Consider the following 19,656-nt stretch of genomic DNA (forward strand, 5'->3'; position numbering starts at 1 on the left):
ACTGTGCACCACTAGTAATTTAGCCTCTGAGTACTTGACAAGCAGCTATTTAGTAAGCCCAGAATAACAAAGAACTATTTGGAAGAGGATGAGTATCACAGACTGCTGTGTAATCAGATGTCAAGGACTGGTGTGAGGATGATGGTTGCAGGGGAGGCTGTGCAAGTCATCACTGGCTCCCCCTGGAGAAGACAGTGCTGCTGCTGATAGCTGGATCTGGGTGTGCACTGCTGCACCTGAACAGTGCTGCCAGCTGTTAAGGAGGGGCACGTCTGGGTTATGACAAAAAACAGAGATATTTGGAGTGCTGAACCCAAGTTTGACCTTTACTGAGGAGGCTGCAAATTTGGGTTTGCAACCTGTTTTGGGGGAGATGAGTGACGGCAGCGTGTTGCTTCCAAAAGGATTAGCAGCCTTCATGCTTCCCTTGTGTACTTGTGTTTGTTGTTCCTAATCCCTTTGAGCATTTGTATTGATTATTCTGTCATCTTCCAACTTTCTGGACTTCTTTCTTCAAGATGAATCTAGTTCTGCAGTTTCCCATACAGTGCAGATGTTATTTTCCAAGCTATTTTTGAGGTAGTTTATTTTTTTAGTCAAGGATCCACACTAAGCTCTTTACATTTCTCCCGTGAATTTCTTCATTGATTTTAAACCCTTGCAGTCTACTTAAAGCATTCCCTCAGCTGTGCAACAGGACGTGTGTTGTCCATAGTCTGGCATGTTGCCACTTCATCTACCTTTTGAGTCCTTTCATCCAATTGCTCGTAACTGCCTTGTCTTGCAGTGACCACACCAGCAGTAGCGGTTGTCTCTTTTTTTTTCACAGAAGCTATTTTTTGTCCTTTAAAGGTGAGATTTCCAAGGCACAGAAGTTAATGATCAGTGACAAACAACATAAACTCAACTCTTAGTGAAAGAAGAGATAACTGAGTATATTCCTCAAGCTTTCTTCTCTTAAAATAACCTTTATCTGTTCCTCCTAGCATGTGCCAGCATATACCTTATAAAAAAAAATTAATTTAAAAAATATATATTTGTAGTATTTCCGTTGCCCTTGCCTAGTGGGAGCTATTGGAATGAATGTTTCCAGAAGGCTGCATGTTGCACTGATTGCTGGGTGGTTCCCTTCTTACATCCTGTACAGTGTGAAGCCTCATCTCTGGAATGGCTGTTGGGTCTCATAAAATGTTAGAGGAAATGGGGTTATTTGCTACCACATGGCAAATAAATCCCATGCAGTTGCATGTTGGATGCTGTACTCCAAGCCAGGATTATGATCTCGTGCAGGCTCACATAAATCAGAAATTTCATCTCGAAGACAGGAGCTAGTCCATTATTTTTAATTCTTCTCTTCCCTCATGTTTCTGCAGCAAGGCGAGCAATTTTAGATTCTCTTAAAAGGCAGGCTTCAAAGTGCACTACATTCCTAGATGGATGAATACTGGGCAATTGTACTAATGAGAATGATATTAAGTTGCTGTGATTGTAACCACCTAGAGACTTGGGCTGAATTAAAAAATACATTATGGCAGAAACCATATATATCTCTTATCACTGCCCTGATGTTAAAAATGAGAACAGTGGTCTTGAATGGTGAATCTGTAGGTAATGCATTTAATTAAAAAAATAGAATTCATTTTTAACTGATAAAACTTCAGTTATTTTAATATTTATGTTGTGTATTTCCGTGCCAGTAGCTTGCGTTTTTGTTTTCTGGGCTCTATCTTTTAGCCCAGCTCCTTCACTGGCATTAAGAAACAGCCAAGAGTGAGAGCTGGAACTGCAAGGTAGTTTCCTTTCCTGTTGTATTACAGTTTGTTTACTTTCTAACATACTTGAGTAAATATTTAATTTGTAAACTGATTGTCCTATGCTTTTTTAACTGTAGATTAATATACTGTGCTTTTAGTAATGTTTATTTTCTTGATTATCTTATCTTAAATATTGCCACTCATTTTAGAAGCTGTGTGTGTTGTGTTTTTTTTTTTTTTTTTTTTTTTTTTTTTTTTTTAACAATGGCCACTCAAAATATTTTCCTTTATAGGAAATTGTAGAAAATAGCCTTGGAAAGAACTGCAGGAGGTCTTTCTCCAGGACTTTAGAAACAATATTTTTAGCATAATTTTATGCTAGCATATGTCAGAAGTACTCTATAAAACCTAGTGATGGAAACTTGGACAATCTATCCCAGTGCTTAATTATTCTTCCCTGTAGACAGATTCTTCCTCATGTCTGCCCTAAATCATTTTGATTGCAATCAAGTCAATGGTGAGCTTTTTTGAATACCCTCCTCCCCTTCTCAACATATGTTTGTGTGTTTTAGGTTAGTTGATAGTCTTCTTTTCAGTCTTGTTTTCTTAAATTTTCTAGACACTTATTGTTCTTACTGCTCTTTTTTAGACCCTGCAATTTGTCCATATGTTTCTTGGAGTGTGGTACTCCAGGCTGCTATAATTTTTTATTTTTTGAGGCTTTGTCTGTATGAATGGAGTAGGAAATGTAGGTTGTGGCTATATTCTTGTTCATGCTTCTCAGTGCAAACACATTGGGGTTTCAGTATTGCGGTGCTGATTCAGATCAGCTTGCTGTTCACTATAACTCATAATATCACTATAGTCTGCAGGAAGGGTACCATGACCCCTTGCCAAGATTCAGATATTTGTATACTTGCCATATATGTGGATGCCTTGTTGCTGTTGCCCTGGACTGTATAAAGCTGTGGTTCTGGGTCTGCTCCTAGTGGAAAGACGAGAAACCATCCTGTATGTATCCTGATGGAAAAGCTAACCTACTAGCCCGTGGGTGACAGTTGCTAGTTATCAAACATTCTAAACAGGAGACAAATGTGTGTTTTTTTTTAGCCTGAATTAATTCTTAGAGTTTTGATGTATAATTTTAACTGTCTAAGGTAGGATTAAGATATCTGATTGATTGCCTCTGAGGAATGGCAGAGTCCTTTTCAGGTGCCTAGATCCGGTCAATGGTAGCTGCTTCAAAGTGTTGATTTTTTTCATAATATTGATTAATCCATCACAAGGTAAGGGATTCTGATCTAATGTTGCTCACTTTGAGAGTTCTTTGTGAATAATGGAAGTTCAAGATTAAAAAGTTCAAGGGGAAAACTTTAAACTAAAAATCTATAAGTTGATCGTAAGCAAAACTCCAAAAGCAAACCGCAGATGAAGTATCTGTTGATTCCGCACAAATCAAATCTGCCCTGAACAGGGAGAGAGTTTCATCTCTGTACAGAAGGATTTTATTGTTTCTCAAGGCAGGTGGTGTGTAGTTTCAATAAATGCACTGAAATGTATTCATCCACAGTTCATTTTGGGACATTGACTGTAACCTCATAAGCTAGTTTAAATGTTCCATGCACTTATATGTTTTTTTTCTTCTTGCTGCCTGTTCATACAGGTATTGCATGGAATACCTGTGCTTCAAATCAAGCTTTTTTGCCCTCTAATGCTCGTACAGTTGGTGCTTTTTCTATTTCCCCTTGCTTTCCACATGACCTGAGAAGGTCTGTATGTGCTTCCAGTTTCTGAATTTCTCCTCTGCTGAAGATCATCAGCTCAGCCCAGAGGGCTATCTCTCCTGAAGTCTATAGCTTGTGTTGAATCCCCACTCAATACATTCTTCAGTGAATGGGTTTGGAAACTTCATCCCAAGCTGAAGCTCAGGGACTGTCTGCCTATCTCCCCATTTCTCCTCTTGGCTGTGCTGAATCTGCAATGTAACGCCGCATCCCTCTTCCAGCACGGGGCTAGGAAGTGGTCATAAGATATCAGGAGTAGAGAAGTTTGCCTGTGTTGTTACCCCTAGGGCCATTTGCAGGTGGCGTGTAGCCATCAACTGGCTTTTTGAAGAATCTGAGTGTTTGGATTTATCTGTGATGTGTGGCTGTTGGATGATGCACTAATTTTAAAAGCTAAAACCCCCCTTTGAAAGCTACTTTTGGCTTTACAGAAATGATCCCGATGTTGCTGTAGTGTTGACTCTGATCTTTAGAGGATAGTTTTTTATGTGTATATATAAAACTTTTTTTCTTTGATTGGAAAAAAAAAAAAGTCTTGGGGAAGAAAATAGCTGTATGTCATAACCAACCCCAAACCTGACTCTAGTGTGAAGAAACCAACAAACTTGAAAGATCTTGACAGGAAACCATCTAGTTGATAAAGCTATGTAGATGTTCTTGGTAGCTGTTCCTGCACTGGGTGTCCGTGATGGTCAGGGCTGAGGTTCATCTTGTGCTATTCTGCTCTGTAACAGTAGAGGGTACTGTTGTTGCAAGATACAAAACGAATTTTTTCAAATGTTGATGTGTGAGCATGGAGCTTGGATATTTATGCTTCTGGTATATTGGTCATTGGAACACTTGGCAAGTTGTCAGTTATCTTTGGGTCACCTCCTCATATTCATCCCATCTATTAATGAATTTAATAAGTAGTTTTATGACAATCTATTATTTCTGTTAGGTCAGTATGAATGTTTTCACATTATTTTTGCTGCCACAAAAAGTGTTTCAAAGATGCATTTTCTTATACAGCTTTCTTTTCCTTAAGTACCATGGAAAGACTGTTTGTTCTTTGCTGTAGATTGAGTCACTCATGCTGGACAGGTTTGCGGAGAGCTATTCTTCTGGAGATGAAATTTTAAAAAGAACAGTGATGATTTGGGGAAAAAGCTGCAATTATTCCATCTCTTGTTGAATAACCTTAACAATCGTTCCTCTTCTGTTTTATTTATCACATTCTTACATAGTCTCTGGCCTCTGTTCACCATGGAGTTGTTTTATTTGAATGTCGACAGGTGTGCAGTTATTTAAGACCCGCTTTTAAGGAATGTTACTGCTTTGCCAAGGATTATTTGAGTTCTGTGGAAAGGACCTGAGCTTTCCAAAACTAAGTTTCTGGGGTTTTACTTACATGGTCTGTTGATTTTGGTGGCTAACCTGCTGTAAGTAACTGTACTTGCCTTTTTCTGGGATATTCTTGGTGTTTTTTGACTCGTACTTTTTCAGTGATCCAATTTACCTCTACCCTTGGCACAGATGTGGCGGTGGAGAGCTGCTGTGGTGTGCTGGGCCACACGGTATGAAAATTGCTTTTTTATTGCTTTGTTGACAAAATACTGTGTAAGTACACCTTGAGGTCAGCATTAATTTTGGGTTGGAACTGGTAATACTGGTGAGAGCAAAATGTCTTCAGGTTGGTCACTGCCCTGTTCCAGCTGTACCGTAACATATTTACACTGTTGGAAATCCAAGTATGGGTGTATTTGTTGTTATGCTGTCAAGAAATGCTGCTTTGCCCATCAAATTTTCTACAATTCTGAAATTCCAAATTCCATGGAGGAGCTTGTTGCTGTAGGAGATGTCACTGACATTGAATATATTAAACAAGTGCAGAGAAACTGCCTAGCTCCTATGAAGTAACTCTGGTTGTTTGCGGCCTGCATGCTGCTAAGCTGGCCATGCCTCTGGAGAGCCCGGGGTAAAGAACAGTTTATTATGGGTTATAATTGTGACCTCAACAGGATCATTCTTGGATTTTCACTCCTGGGCTCAAATAGTAGCTGTAACAATGCACTTCATTATGTTGGAAGGGAAATTCTTTGTAGGTGAACCCTAACCTTACAGTTATTGGATTTGTCCTGTGCTCCTTGTAGACCTCAGCTCTCGCTTGGAGGCTGATTAGGGCTTTTTGCCTGGTATCATACCAGTGGCAGACTGGAAGGTCTGTCCTTCTTGCAGTTAGCTGGACTCCTCTGCATTTCATTGTTCTGAATCAGTCTAATGTGGCTGGAAGTACTTGCACTAAAACCACGAGATAATGCTGATTTAGAACAAGGGTGTTTCACTGAATCATAAAATAGTTGAGGCTGGAAGTCATCTTCATCCTCACAGTGAAATTACTTTTTAATTACGTTTCAATATAATTTCCTAGTTTGAATTTATTCCCATTGCTTCCTGTCCTTTCACTGGGCACATCTGAGGAAAGCCTGTCTCTGCTGCCTTTACTCCTTCCCATCGGGTATTTATACACATTATTAAGATTCTCCTGATCCTCCTCTGCTCAAGGCCAAACAACCCCAGTGCTCTCAGCCTGTCCCATGGCAGATGCTCCAATCCCTTAATCACCTTAATGCGCTGGACTCGCTCCATGTGTCCCCGTGCCTCTTGTAGCAGGGGATCCCCAGCAGGATCCCCCCTCCTGCCTTTCCACAAGGGCGTGATGCTGCCTCGCCTTTCTTCCCCTGCTTGTCCACCAGGACTTGTCCACCAAGTCCTTCTCTGCAAAGCTGGTTTCCAGGGGGCTGGCACTCGGCCTGTGTGGGTGCACACAGTTATTTCTACTTCCCAGGAGCAGGACTTCACTTTTCCCTTTGCTGAATTTCATGAGACTTCTGTCTGCCCATTTTTCCAGCATTTTTTTTTTTTTTTTGCCAGCAGGCCTGCTGCCCAATTCAGCAGCAGGCCCATATTTTCTGAAGTCTTCCTTTTACTCCCAATTTACTTATAGAAAGCCCTTCTTGCCCTTTTTGTCCCTCACCAGATTAAACTCTAGGCAGGCTTTGGCTTTCCAAAGCCTGTCCCAGCACGCTAGCACGGTGTCTGTGTTTTCTTCCCAGCTCACCTGGCCCTGTCCCTACCTCCTGTATGCTTTTTACATTTGAATTTTGATGGGCGCTCCTTGTTTGTCCATGCAGGACTCCTCCTGCCTTTGCTCTATTCCCTGCATGCTGGTCTGGACCATTCTTGAGTTTGAAGGAGGTGCTCCTTCAAAATCAGCCAGCTCTCCTGCAATACCTCTCTTCTCTCCAAGCCCTTATCCTATGGTGTTCTTTGAAGCATGTCCCTGAGCAGGCTGAATTCTGCTTTTCTGGAGCTCCAGGTTACGATCCTGCTATATGCCTTGTTTTCTTTGCATTGCTTGTGACGTAGCATTTGGTTCTGTGACTTCCCTGGCTTGGGCATCAGTAGCATTAATGCCCCAGGCTGCATTTGTGGTGAGCTGACTAGGTTGCATGCTTTAATCTGAAAGATTTAATCTGAAAGATTTTTTTTGTATCTGAAATGCATACCTTGTGTGAACTAGGCAGTACAGCTCTGAGTAAGTGCTAAATGTTTTTTCAAAAGAATATTTTCTTTTGGTGTGTTCTTAAGTTATATTTACTGATAGATCTGCTTTAAATGTCTTTTGGTCTTACGTACCCGTGCTGGTAGTGATGCCATCGGTCTCTCTGATTCTTATTGCTGCATGTGGTTTCCCTAGAAAAACTTCCATCTAGTTAGATGTCATTTAAATGTCTTCCTTGCTAAACCCATTGCCATCCCCTTATGAATGCCTGGAAATGCAGCTTAAATTTGCACTGTCTAGCCATGCCCTGACTTGCACAAGATCATGGTGTAACCCAAAGTATTTATTCATGGTCAAGCTATCCTGTATGTATCCAGAAAATAAAAACTGGCCTGGAGGAGTTGACTGCACAACTAACCTAGGAATTATATAGGCTGTTGTTTTCATACAGTTCCAAAATCTGTTCTCTATCCACATGTTCCTTAATAAGTTTCACGTAGCATGGGTATGTCCAAGGCATAATGGGATTTTGGCAAGGGATCCAGCTGCCTTTTCAGAAGTGGTTTTCTCAGTGGAGTTTATCTAGTACCTTTCTTCATGTTCTGCATCTTCTCCCCATACCCTGTTACTGTAAACAGTGGCACTATCGGGTGGTATTTAAGGGGAGTGCACATACCACTCTTAAATGCCATAGTTCAGACAACTGCAGAATAACATCCTAGTTAGTGTTCATGGTCAGCACAGCTGGTAAAGTGCTGGCAAAAAGACTTACAAAGTGATTTGAGAAGGCTCTGCTTGCTATAAGTCACTACCACCAAATTAGCTTAATTAAAACCAGCTGTGGGAAAGTGGTCTGCTGTAACTGATAAATCTCATTTCCTTCTTTCACATGTCTGTGGGCCTGGAGCTGGTGATAACTGCCTGCTTGGATGCAGTGAGGATCTTAAGGTGGTTGTAGTTCCCTTCCATATGTGCAATTTTGAAGTTGGCCCTAAATCCAGCTTTTGGCTCACATTTCTCCATATGGAGACCTTGGCCTCAAAATGCTAGGGCTTGTGTATCACACTGAATAACATCTATTATGGCTAGCGTTGCCATTACTTGATTTGGTTTGGGAGATCTCGTGGGCATGTTTGTTTTAGTATGGTTGAGAAAGAATGTCAAGGTTATTCAGGCTGAGAAGGATGCTCTTTTAGTAAAGTTTTAAAACCTTGCAAAACCAAACAAACCCTCTCCCCCCACACCCCAACCCCAGGCTTTACAAACCACCAGCTTAAGCTGCAAAGAAACATTTGGTTTGTTTTCTCTGGGTGATCAGACCCTCGTGTTTTGTGACCTGGTGCCCCAGGCTTCTGCAGTAGTCCTTGTTCATAGGATGCCCTGCTCACTGCGCTCTCTCCTTTTCCTGTTGGCTGTTCTTTTGTGCAGGCGATTTCAATCAAACTGATGGCCAAAAAGTTGCCAATATAGCTGGCATATCACAAACCAAGAGGCTGTTTTTCTGTTTCTGATTTGATCCCAGACATGTCAGTGTGGAGCTGTTATTTTGCCAGTCAAGTATAGTTGTGGCAGAGGAGGCAGCTGTTTAGGATAAGGTTAATAAAATGGCTGTTGCCATTTATGAGGAGTTCTGCTCGTGGAGTAATCCAAGAATGGTGAAACTCTAAAATTTGTGAATCCCAGAGAGTTGATGAAATCCTGGCTGGGAGCACACTTCAGCAGGTGGCTGGAAATGCTGATGGGGAATGGGGTCTGTTGTGGAGTGCTGTGGAGGGCTTGTCTTCCTGAGATCCCAATGGGTTTTCTTTGAGGAAATTGGGTTCCTTTAAGAATGGGTGCTGGCAGCTCTCAGTTTCTGAATTGCAGCTTTTGGTGAAGAGGAGTTGGCAATTTCACATTAACTTTGTCAAAGCCACTCAATGCTGGTGATGCTGGTACTGCTGGATGCTTGGTTACTGTTCTTAAGCAAGCTGCTCCTTTGCATTGATGGGTAGATTAAAGTCATGTATTGATCCATGGCGTGGGTTTTTGTTGCTGCTTTTCATGTTTGTTTGCTCTTCTAGGGGTGCCGAAAGTCCTCTGAAAGTCTAGGTGGCTGCTCTAAAGAGCCAAGTTAGCATGGGTGTTTGAGGTGTGACTCAACACTGAATTGTGGCACATCTGATGATCTGGACCTTGAAATTTCTGGTGTTCATTTTAGAGAGCTGGGAACAAAAATGTATGAGTGGGTGTTTGGTTTCACAAGCTTGCGAAATTTAGTTAGGTGCTTAGAAGTTTATGTCCATTGATCTTAGACTGGAACCAATGTTTCTTAGTATTTGACCTTCTGTGTGCCCTTGAATCTGTTCTCTCACTGGATTGTTTTTCTGCCAAGTCTTAATTTAAAGAGATTCATTGTACTTTTATACATGGTGTGATGGGAGGAACGCTTTTTCTTTAGGTAATCTCCAGCTGTATTTGTCCAGGGACTAGGTAGTGTGATGATGAACTTCCTCTTGTGCTGCTGCTGTTTGAATAACTTCTTCATTGTCCTGCACTTTCTGCACATGGAAACAACCTGCTGGCAGTATCTAGTCCATCTCGGGGTTATTTTTCTGACATGTTGGTGAAGCAAGTGATTTCCTCAAATCAAACGCTTTTGTAAAAGAAGGTAATAGGAAGTGAAAAATCTATATATGCACTGTTCAAAGTTACAGTTTGTGTGTGGGGTTTTATTCCTGTCTGCATATGGGAGTTTTCATAGTCAAGCAGATACTCAAGGAACAGCATAGCATTTTTTGGCTTCTAGGATGCACAGATGACTTCTGGAACATCTTAATTTCAGATGCATGTGTTGGTGTTTGGTTTAGGACATGGTGTGGCTTTTGGGTGGAGGTAATGCCTTGTGTGGATCAGCTGCTGTGGCTGCAAGGTAAAGAGAACCTGGAGTCACAAACTGCTCTTCAAAGCATGGACTTTGAAAGAAAACATGCTTGGTATCTCCCTATATATATCAATTACCTCTAAAATCATGTACTGTGTAGGACCTCTGAAATCCACATTTTAGAACATGTTTTGGAAACTTAATGAGTTCTAGGGTTTGATGGGCCAGAAGCCTCTTCAGATTTTGGAATCAGTTCTGGTGATCCTGTTTAAAAAAAAAAAAAAAAAAAAAATTTGTCCCCAAACTGAGGGACCAAAAAAGCAACAGTGAAAAATCAATCCAACGTTTCTTTCTCTTCATTATCACCTTTCATGTGAATAAGTAGTCTGGTCTGTTCTTGTAATGCAGAAGTAGAACGTTGCCATTTTGTAGAGAAGATGCCCATACAGCACTTGTATTCAGGAGTTGTTTTGCACCCATGCACTTCTCTTGTACCTTACCCCCTCCTGCCGTTTGTTTGGGTTGTGAGCAGACACGAGAGATGAGAAGTGTCACAGTAAAGCTGTCCATATGGACTTGCTGGCAGTTATTTTGGCAGCCAGGCCAGATGTATGCTTTAAGGTTTTGGGAGGCTTTCGACCACTGGCTCGCTATCCGAAGTAGTAGATCATTTTCAAACAAACCCAAGAATGTGAGTTTCCTGATGGAAGTATTTATATTTCTGGAGTACTGGTTATTGCTTTTGAGGAAGGGGAGGTTTCTGAGAGCTAGCTCAGAAGCCAACATGCAAAGAAAGTTTTCTTTCTATACTGAGGACAGAGAGGAAAAAATCATTGAACGGCTCCAGTAGGCATGAAAAGAAGACCAGAGCATTAAAATAATTGTTGTCCTAGTTGCTATTAATTGCATGTAGGTATTTTTCTGTATGTAAAGCGAAGTTCATGTGCAGCTGCCTCCCAGAGCTCTTTGTAAGCTGTGAGAGTATCTGTAAGCTTTAAGATACTGTCATTAGTACAATTACTGGACTATGATTTAAGGTTAAAAGCCCATGTGATACTTTTACTCAGAAACAAAATACAGCTTCACTTCATATTGCTGTGATTAAAGTCTGATACAACCACTGATGCTCAAGAAAATGTTATTGTACCGAGCTGGTGCTGTGTTCTTGAACCACATTTTCACATTTGTTCCTGTGTACTTCCAGCTGCCAGTATCCATTTTCTGCCTTGCACATGCTTCTTAAGCTTAGAAGAGAGACGTCTTACTGTTTTGTAATTTATTGCATGTCCCGCTTTGGAATTTGGGTGTATGAGTGACTTCTTGGTGCTACAGTAATAATTGAAACCAAAATATAAGACTTGGCTTTGGATGATGCAATAAAAATAATTGAGTTCCTTAAAATGCCGAGAAACTGCTTGGGATTCATTAAAGGGTTTCTCCCTGTCAAGAGAACCTCTTGGATAGCAGCTTTATTGGTGCAGCTTGGCCTGCTTCTTTTCCTGACCTTCCACAGTAGATCTGTCCCGCATCTAGTGTCATGTTCCTCAGAGCTATGTTCTCCTTGAACTCCTGCACCACGTTGGACTCCCCTTTCCCTTTGCATCTGGGGGATCTCTGTCCATCCCATCTGGAAAGAGCAGCCTGTGAGGCCAGGGCAGTCGGCCATCCCCTGGGAGAGGCAGACACAGCAGGTACCCAGGAGGTGCGAATCCCACATGCTCAGAGTGAAGCATCACATCGTCCTCATGCCCAGGGTTGGTTGTGTTGGTCGTGGTGTTGCAAAGATGTGTCAGGGATCCAAACAAGCCCTGCTCTTGTGAGCAAAACATACCAACGCTGCCTGCTATTAAATGGTTGTTTGGGCACCGCTGAAGACAATAGCAATGTAATATCCTTTTGAAGCATTTGCCAGCTGGCGCAGGACGCCACAGCTTTTCATTCAGTTCATTCACTGCAGAATAAAGAAAATTGAATGCTCGGAACGTTTGAAAAATACATCTGTTTGGAACATGAGCGTTGTTTCTTGTTTACTTAATTTGCCACTTCATTACAAACGTCCTGATGGAAAAGGGACGATGCGTGCCACAGCAAGCGTGACAGTCGGCGAGGCTCCATGAAACTCACGAGGGAGATGAGATTGTACGAAGCCCTTCAGGCAGCATACCCCGAAGAGATGTATTTTTGATTAAGCGAAGGGATGCTGAGAGCTGAAAGAGGATTGCTCTGCAGTTCACAGTGTAACCGGTAGATCTTGGTGCCACCGAAGATTGCTGAGACAAGCGACAATACTTAGCTATATCCATTCTTAGCTCTGAAGCCTTTTTCCTGAGGCTCTTTGGAGAAAAAGCAGGCTGTTTATTTCAACAGTTCAGAAACTCTTTCACCCAAAGACTCGTTCAGGGCTGTAGAGTTACAGCAAGAGGACCCAGTGCAGTTATGCTCTTGGTTGGTGGTGAGTTTGCCAAAGGGGAGAGCTGAGAAAGGACACCCAGGGCAGAAACCACATCTGCTTCTGGACCCCCCTGTGTCCAGCTGGCACGGGGAACCCAACCATGCCAGACAGGAGCCAAATAGAGCAAATTCAATGAGCAAGGAGTGAGGGTTCAGCTGTAGGCTTGGCCATGGAGTCATCAGTCTATGAAAAGGGAGTGTCCTTGAGTCAGCCACAGAAACAGAGGAAGAACCTGCATGGCCTGCTGTAGCACCTGGGTACTGTATGCCTAAAAAAGCTGCTATTACACAAATGAGGATGGTATGTGCAGAGATGCTGGCTAGAGCTAGAAGGGAGAAGCTTTTCAATTTGGTGAACTGCATAAGTGAATTGATATTTACATCAGAATGTTTTCTCTATTTTAATTATAATTGTTTTATTGTTTTATTCTCAAATTAGGGTGATTGTACTCCCACAGGTTACATTATGTGGATATAGCATGAGCACATTCCCCTGTCTCTGTACTAGTGGCACAGAGGGCCAGCATCCAAACTTAGTGTAATAGAAACAAGGCTGCACTGCAGCAGTTTATTAAAGTACAAAATCCAGAATTCATTGGAAATGTTCTTTACAATCAGATGTTTCCTGTTGCTGAAGATTCATCCTGTTGCTGAGTGACTTTTCCCCTCCTATAAAGGGAATAGGTTTGAACTTCGAACTCGGGGCTGCTATCAGTGGGAGACAGCGCTGAGCAGAAACTGCTCGTGTGGTTTGCCTGCCAAAACTTGCAGCCCCTCTGGTTACTGCTCTTAGCGTGCACAGCTGTGATGAGAAAGTGGTGCCTGTGCTGTGAGTCTCATCTCAATATATTCCTCATCTCACACATTGTAGGTGTTAGGATACCTGCTCAAACAACATGCTTGCAATTGTAATTTCTTGTGATGTGTCAGCATGGGAACGCTACCTACTGTTTTTCACAGAGTACCTACATAGGAGCTGAGATTACTGGTGAGGGCAGTCCTGTATACATCCTCTGTCCTCCACTGATGCTGTGACAAGTGGTGCACATGGAGTGTTGTAATTAGTGCCTTCAGTTTTGAATAAAGAAGGTGAGCAGCTGTGAGGCTGTGGCACTGGAGATGTTGTAGTGACTAGTGGTCCTAAGACAGTCATCTCACTGTATTTGGAGAAAGGTGAAGTATCAAAATTGCTTGTGCTATAGAAGTAAGTTTAGTAAAACAGAATAAATGAGGTGGGAGTTACAATACTTATGCCAAAATAGGATACTTGATAAATGCTGTCCGAATAATTTATTGTTAGACTGGGTAAATGACAGCTCTTCCCTAAATCTGTCTTCAAGTAAAACAAAGAATTAGGAACTGAAGAGTAACCTGTCAAGTAACTTGTAAGTGCAGGCAGCATTGTAAAAATCAGAACATAACTTATAAAATATATTTCCTCTTATGTTTGGGAGAAGAATGTACTTGTCATCTGTTTAAAAAAGACAAACTTATACCATGCTTTCATTTTTATGTCAATATCTGCTTATATTTTTGCCTCTACATTTATATGTTCTTAGTTGGGTGTTTTTAAGGTGTTCATTCTTTTAATAGTCGCACACTGGACAGGATTTATTTTTGTGTTGGTACTTTATCTGAATTTAAAACAGTATCTTCATTGTTCTCAAGATGAAGTTGTGTGTTACAAAATCTGAGGAAGAGTGTTTATCTATGCAGTATCTCTGGGAAACAGAACTGATTTAGTTCCCTTCAATTCCTTGGATGTAAGAATTATCTAGAATTTGGGTAGTCATGATGACTGTTTTTCTTCCAAATACTTTTTCCTTTTGAGCAGGAGATGCTCTGAGGTAGGTCATCTGGCCAGAAGAATCTCCACAGTAGTATCTTTCTGAGAGTGCACTGCATTTGTGAGCTTCATTTTCTGACTAGGTGAAATATGATATTTTTTGTAATTACTGGCCACTTCTTTCTCTAAATTACAAATAATTTTTTACCTTAAGTATAGGAAGTTTGCATCATAGAAAGTTGTTCTTAAATAGAGAATACATTTTGATTGCTAATGGGGTGTTTGATCCTATCTCCCTTGAAAAAGGGAGGCAGCTGAATGACAGACCTTTTCTGTAGTGGATAGTCTTCTCATTCCATGCTACAAAAGCAGCACCTAACATCTTTCTTTTCACTCTCTCAATCAAAACTTTATTCTTGAATGTTGTTACAGCAATTGCCATCCCCAGTGCAGGTGGTGGAGCTCTGCAGGATATCTGGTCTCAGGTCAAGCTCTGGAGGTAGAAATCACATTACATGTTATTAAATATAGGCTGCAGTTCTGTAGGAGTCAATCAGCGTTTCTGGAGTGCAGGGTTATGGAATGAGAAATTTAAGTGATCATGCATACAAGAAATAAGTGCAGACCTCAGAGCCTGAGCTCTGTAAGAGGATGTGCCAAATTGCAGCCTTATGTTGCTCTGTATTATTGTATTCCCTGTTTGGCTAGCTCTGTGGAGCGTATTACTGTAATGGTATGTGATATTGAGGCTGTGTTAAGCCTTTATTATTAAACTCTTATAACTCCTCTGGGACTAATGGTTTGTGGTTTCTCAGGACCACTTCCAAAGCAGCACGCAATCTCTCTTTTTTTTCTTTTTTTTTTTTTTTTTTTTTTTGCCAGGGAAGTCTGTTTATTGCTAAAGTCTGGTTTTGTTTTGTTTTTTATGTGAAGAAAAAAAAAGAATAAGAGAATTTATTGGTTCTACTTCATTGGTTCTCAATAGGATGAGACAAGTATCTACAAAAATGCTTGCAGGGAGAATTTGTAGGGGAAAAAAAAGTGGTTTCCCAGAGGGAAGCTGTAAAGAGTCTCGCTGAAATTCTGAAACACCAGTTAAGTAAACTTACAGATTATGTTTCCTTATTAAACATGGATTATATTTGCCATCACCATTCTGTGTTGCCACTGTGGATTTTCATTTTCAGAGCTGTGTTTTCATCAACGATGAAATCAAAGCAAGGACAAGTGTTTGCACTGGAAGTTGGTCTGTGTATTTGCTCTTACGTGGGTTCAGTAAGCCCACAAGATTGGGCTCTAAGAGCTGATTCGACACACCTCCGCAGAGTGCAGTACCCAGGCAGGATATTGGATGTTTATCCTATGGTGTCTGCGGCTCTTTCTTGGAGTATAAACTTAAGCTGTTTTCCAGGATGATCTTGTTTCTGTGTCTCCTACAAACTCTACAGTTTGTTGGTCAGGATCATCGCTCCTTTAAGCAGACTCAGATCTTCATTTATTTTTCTTTCATTGCAGATGGAGGTGTTGGGAAGCTGCAGTGGTGGAAGGTACAGTAGCCTGTAAGGGACAGTGGTCAGATAGCTGTATGCTGTCCAGAAATGCCTTGAGCTAGGCACTGTGTGCAGCAAGATGAGTAATTTCTAGAGTGGAAAGGGGTATGTACACGTGAGGAGGTGGGATGAGGGGTCAGGGACTTCTGAAGTGGGACCTTAGCCTAGAAATACAGTCAGCCCTCATACCTGGGAGACTCAAGGCACAGTTACGATGTGGTCCAGGTAAGTGCAGCAACGAGGGAAGCCATCTCCGTTTTGCAGGACTTTCTTCACTTCAGGGCAGAGCTGTGCAAATCCAGTTGTGTTCCTTCAAAGGCAAGCTCAGCTGTACGCCCAGATTGGAGTTTGAATCTATTCCCAGAGCAGCGCTGGGTCTGTCTGCAGTTTGTCTGGGAACTCCTGGTTCCCAAACCAGGCGGATCCTGTATTGGATCTGTCACCATGAGCTCTTGCGTGGCACTCCACAGCTGTAGTGGAGCAAATCCAGGTAGCTCTGCCAGCCCTGGTTTTCTTGGGGTGGTGGAGCAGATTCACACCTTGCTCTGATTTCAGGTGCTGTAGCTGGCTGGTGGGTGGGAAGTGACCCAACGTGTAGGTCCCACAGCGGCTTGGACCCAAGGTGACCCAAAGCAGCTCTGCTGTCTGGCTGGTGAGGTCTCAGATGTTATTCCTGGCACCGAGTGCCTTCTAAAAAAGTATTTCTTCTGTCTTTGTCTCTTCTGATGGTTTGGACCAGATCCAGGATTACATCTGGTTTATGCTGTATCTTGTGTTTTTTTTCTTTCTTTTTTTTTTTCCTGCTCTAGCTACTGAAAAAATGATTGAAGCTAACGTGAAAACAGATGTAAAAGGCTGGCATTATGGTGTGTGCAGCCTTAAGCTGTGCATGTTGGCAAGTTATTGGGTGTCAGGTTTCATGATTTGAGCATGAAGGCTGCTCTTCAGTTGGGAAGGTAGAAGAAAAAACATTTAAGCTGCCTTATGGAAGGAGGTAGCTGAAACATCAGAGGCTGCTCCTTCAGACATGAGCACTTCTTGGCACCTAGACCAAGGGTGTGTGTAAGTGGGTATGTTTTACATCGTGTCTTATTAAATTTTATTTGCCTTTGAAAGACAGAATGGGCTCAGGGGCTTGGGGGAAGGCACTGTGTGGGCCGAGCAACCACTTTGCCTCTGAAAAAAGTCTAGAAAGCCCAGAGGACTTTGAACTGAGTGATGTCTGGAAGAGATTTGAAGCTGGAAGCAAAAAGCCTGTTCTTGTGTTTGTGAAAGCAGGACTCTGTCTTTGCAAATAAATCAGACTTGACTCAACTGCTTATCAAATCTCCATCAGTTTATTACAAAAATCACCTGTAGCACTCAATTTCATTGCATGTGAACAGCTATCTGGGTGGAGAAAAGGTGATACAATGATTATCCTCTCAGCCCTTTCAACGTTTATTCCTTCCTTTCTGAAGCGTTAATGTCAGAAATAAACACTGTTTTAATAAAGATCTGTGGTTTGGGGAGGCTGACTGTAATACAGGCTATTCTCAGTGAATCTGGTGTTGAAACTGAAACTAATAGTCACATGGAGAGCTGAATTGGAAAAGAGAACTCGCATCCTCACTCTGCTGGTTGTGTTTGTTTTTGGGAGGATGCTAATGTTTTCAGTTAAGGAACTGAAACATTAAGTACAATCATTGTAGCCTGCAAAAATGGTAAGTATGGGGCTTGCAATGATTTTCAGCCATTCTTAGATAGGTCCTAACATTTCACACCCAGTGGCTGAATGCAAAATATATTGGGGAAAATGAGTGACATTTCAGATTGGCATTAACTACAAAGCAATATTTTACATTGATAAAAATCTCAACAGTTTTTTACAAGTAGAGCCCCACAGAGATACTTCAGAATTAATTGATGGCAGATGAATTTAACACAGTTAAAAAGAATTAAACCCCTTGCTATTTAGAATAATATAAAGATGTCTGAATTTCACTCCCAAAAGAGGAAATACAGTTGTTAAGTCCATCTGGATTTTTATTTTTATTGGAATAAGTTTTGAGACTAGTAATCTTTTTTCCCTGTTTTTTTAATGTTACTACCACAGTGTTGGATCTGGGACAAAACAGGCCTCTTTTTTTTTTTTTATTTAATATTATTTATTGTTTTAAATCCATTTAGATGAATGGTTTTACTGTGTTGATTTTGGAAACCAACACCTTCTTATTGAATTTGTAAGATTTGGGAAATGAGCACAAGGATGAAATACAGTATAGAAAACTCCAGGGGTCTGTCCTATGTCAAATTACTGTCAGCTGAATTGGGATAACTATCAGTGTCTGTGGTTGTCACCTGCCCAAATGCAAGGTGATGCTGTTGGGAGCTTAACCTCCTTCCAGAGTGCTAAATCTGATCGCGATTGTGGTTTTTGCCTTGTGCTGAGGGCTTGCACTAAGGCAGCTGCTGTGATGTTGCAAGTGATGTGATTACACTTGAGGTCTAAATTGCAAAGAGAAACTGAGGAATTCAGTCCATTCATTTAGCTGAAGGTGAGAGGCAGTTCTGCAATTAGTTGCTGTGCCAGTTTAAAGCTTCTCACTGCATAGTTATTAGTGCTTTCACGGCAGTCTGTTCTTCCCTGTGTTTGCACACTGGCAAGCTGTCTCTAAGTTCTGGGCCCGATTCTGCTCTGGTGGTGGTGGAGTAGAATTCCACGGACTTTCTGCTTTGGTTTGGGATTGGGATAAAAAGGATGGCCAACCAGGTGGCTTACTACCAAAGTAATTGTTATTTTATCTCTAGCAAGAATAAAGCTGGAAGAAAACCAGCACTGAGCATTGTACCATATGGCAGCTCCACTTGGTGGAGCAGAATATCAAACCATTACTGATAAATCTTGCAAATGGGTTCTAGGCTGTGGAGTGGTATATGAGGAAAACGAATGCTTGATAAAGGAGGCTGAATCATGTGAGCTAGATGCACGCAAGCAATATTTGTTTCTACATGGCCAAATTTGAAGTTGTTTATCTAAAAACTAGGAACTAGAAAGCACAAATGCAGCACAGTTTGTCCCATCATACGTAACAGTGACTAAAAGTCTCGGTAATTAGCTGGTGAGCAACAGTCGCTATTGTGACCGTGGCAAACAGTGTTGATGTGCTCCCCAGATGGCAACATAAAAGGGTGTCAAGTAGAGGTTTTACTTCTTGGATATTTCGTACACCTATTGCGTTAGGTGAAGGATGTTGATGGCTTGAAAGTGTGTGTGTGAGAGCAACTGGTGTGATTGAAGATGTGGAAGACATGCCTTATGGTGAGAATGGCAAGAAGCACAAAGTACTTGGCTTAGCAAGCAGAGTGTCAGGAAGAGCTGATCTTGAAGTGCCGAAATGGGGACAAAAAGTTCATAATAAATATGGTAAGAAAGAACTGTGAACTCTGCAGTCTAGCAGTGAAAAGCATGTTATGTTTTGGCAAGGTCAACCAAACTCATTTACTTTAGGCATGAAATGAAATTATTTTTAATAAATTATAGCTACTTCGTTGGGTAATGACATCATGATTTGTTGGGTTCTCCAGTGCTCCAATACTGGGTGCCTGTTGTCTGTCTGGCTGGTGAAGAAGTTCTTGTGTTTCCTGGTGGAATGGAGCATAAGGAATTACTAAAGTAAAATAACAAATGTTACAGCAATGGTGCTAAGAAAAAGGGGAAAATGAACTTGTACTCTTGTGTTACAGATTCAGTCGTTCTTTCCTTTGACTCCGTTGGACATACGATAGGCTCAGGTACAACCTTGCCTTCTTTTCTCTCTCCCAGCTCGTGACAAGGCCGCTATCTGACAGGGCACGGTAGCCATGTTGGGAGGCAGGTAACCGAGTCAGCCTCTGGGGGGACCAGCTGCCCAGCCACGCTGGATAAAGAAAAGAGCTCCTCTG

General features: G+C 41.6%; 1 protein-coding gene across 10 annotated transcripts in view; it reads left to right on the forward strand.

Annotated features, from left to right (window-relative positions):
- The window catches only part of ST3GAL3 (ST3 beta-galactoside alpha-2,3-sialyltransferase 3), a 176,338-nt gene that overhangs the window by 22,552 nt on the left and 134,130 nt on the right, over positions 1-19,656 (forward strand). For 7 of the 10 annotated variants that reach the window (XM_084527923.1, XM_084527922.1, XM_084527926.1 and 4 more), the window contains one exon: positions 19,459-19,506. The exons of the other annotated variants lie outside the window; for them this stretch is intronic. In XM_084527923.1, the coding sequence (XP_084384049.1) occupies positions 19,459-19,506 (48 nt within the window). The remainder of the gene's footprint in view (positions 1-19,458; positions 19,507-19,656) is intronic. 10 annotated transcript variants of the gene reach the window in all.

This window comes from Aythya ferina (assembly GCF_964211825.1).
Source record: "Aythya ferina genome assembly, chromosome: 8".
Taxonomy (NCBI): Eukaryota; Metazoa; Chordata; class Aves; order Anseriformes; family Anatidae; genus Aythya; species Aythya ferina.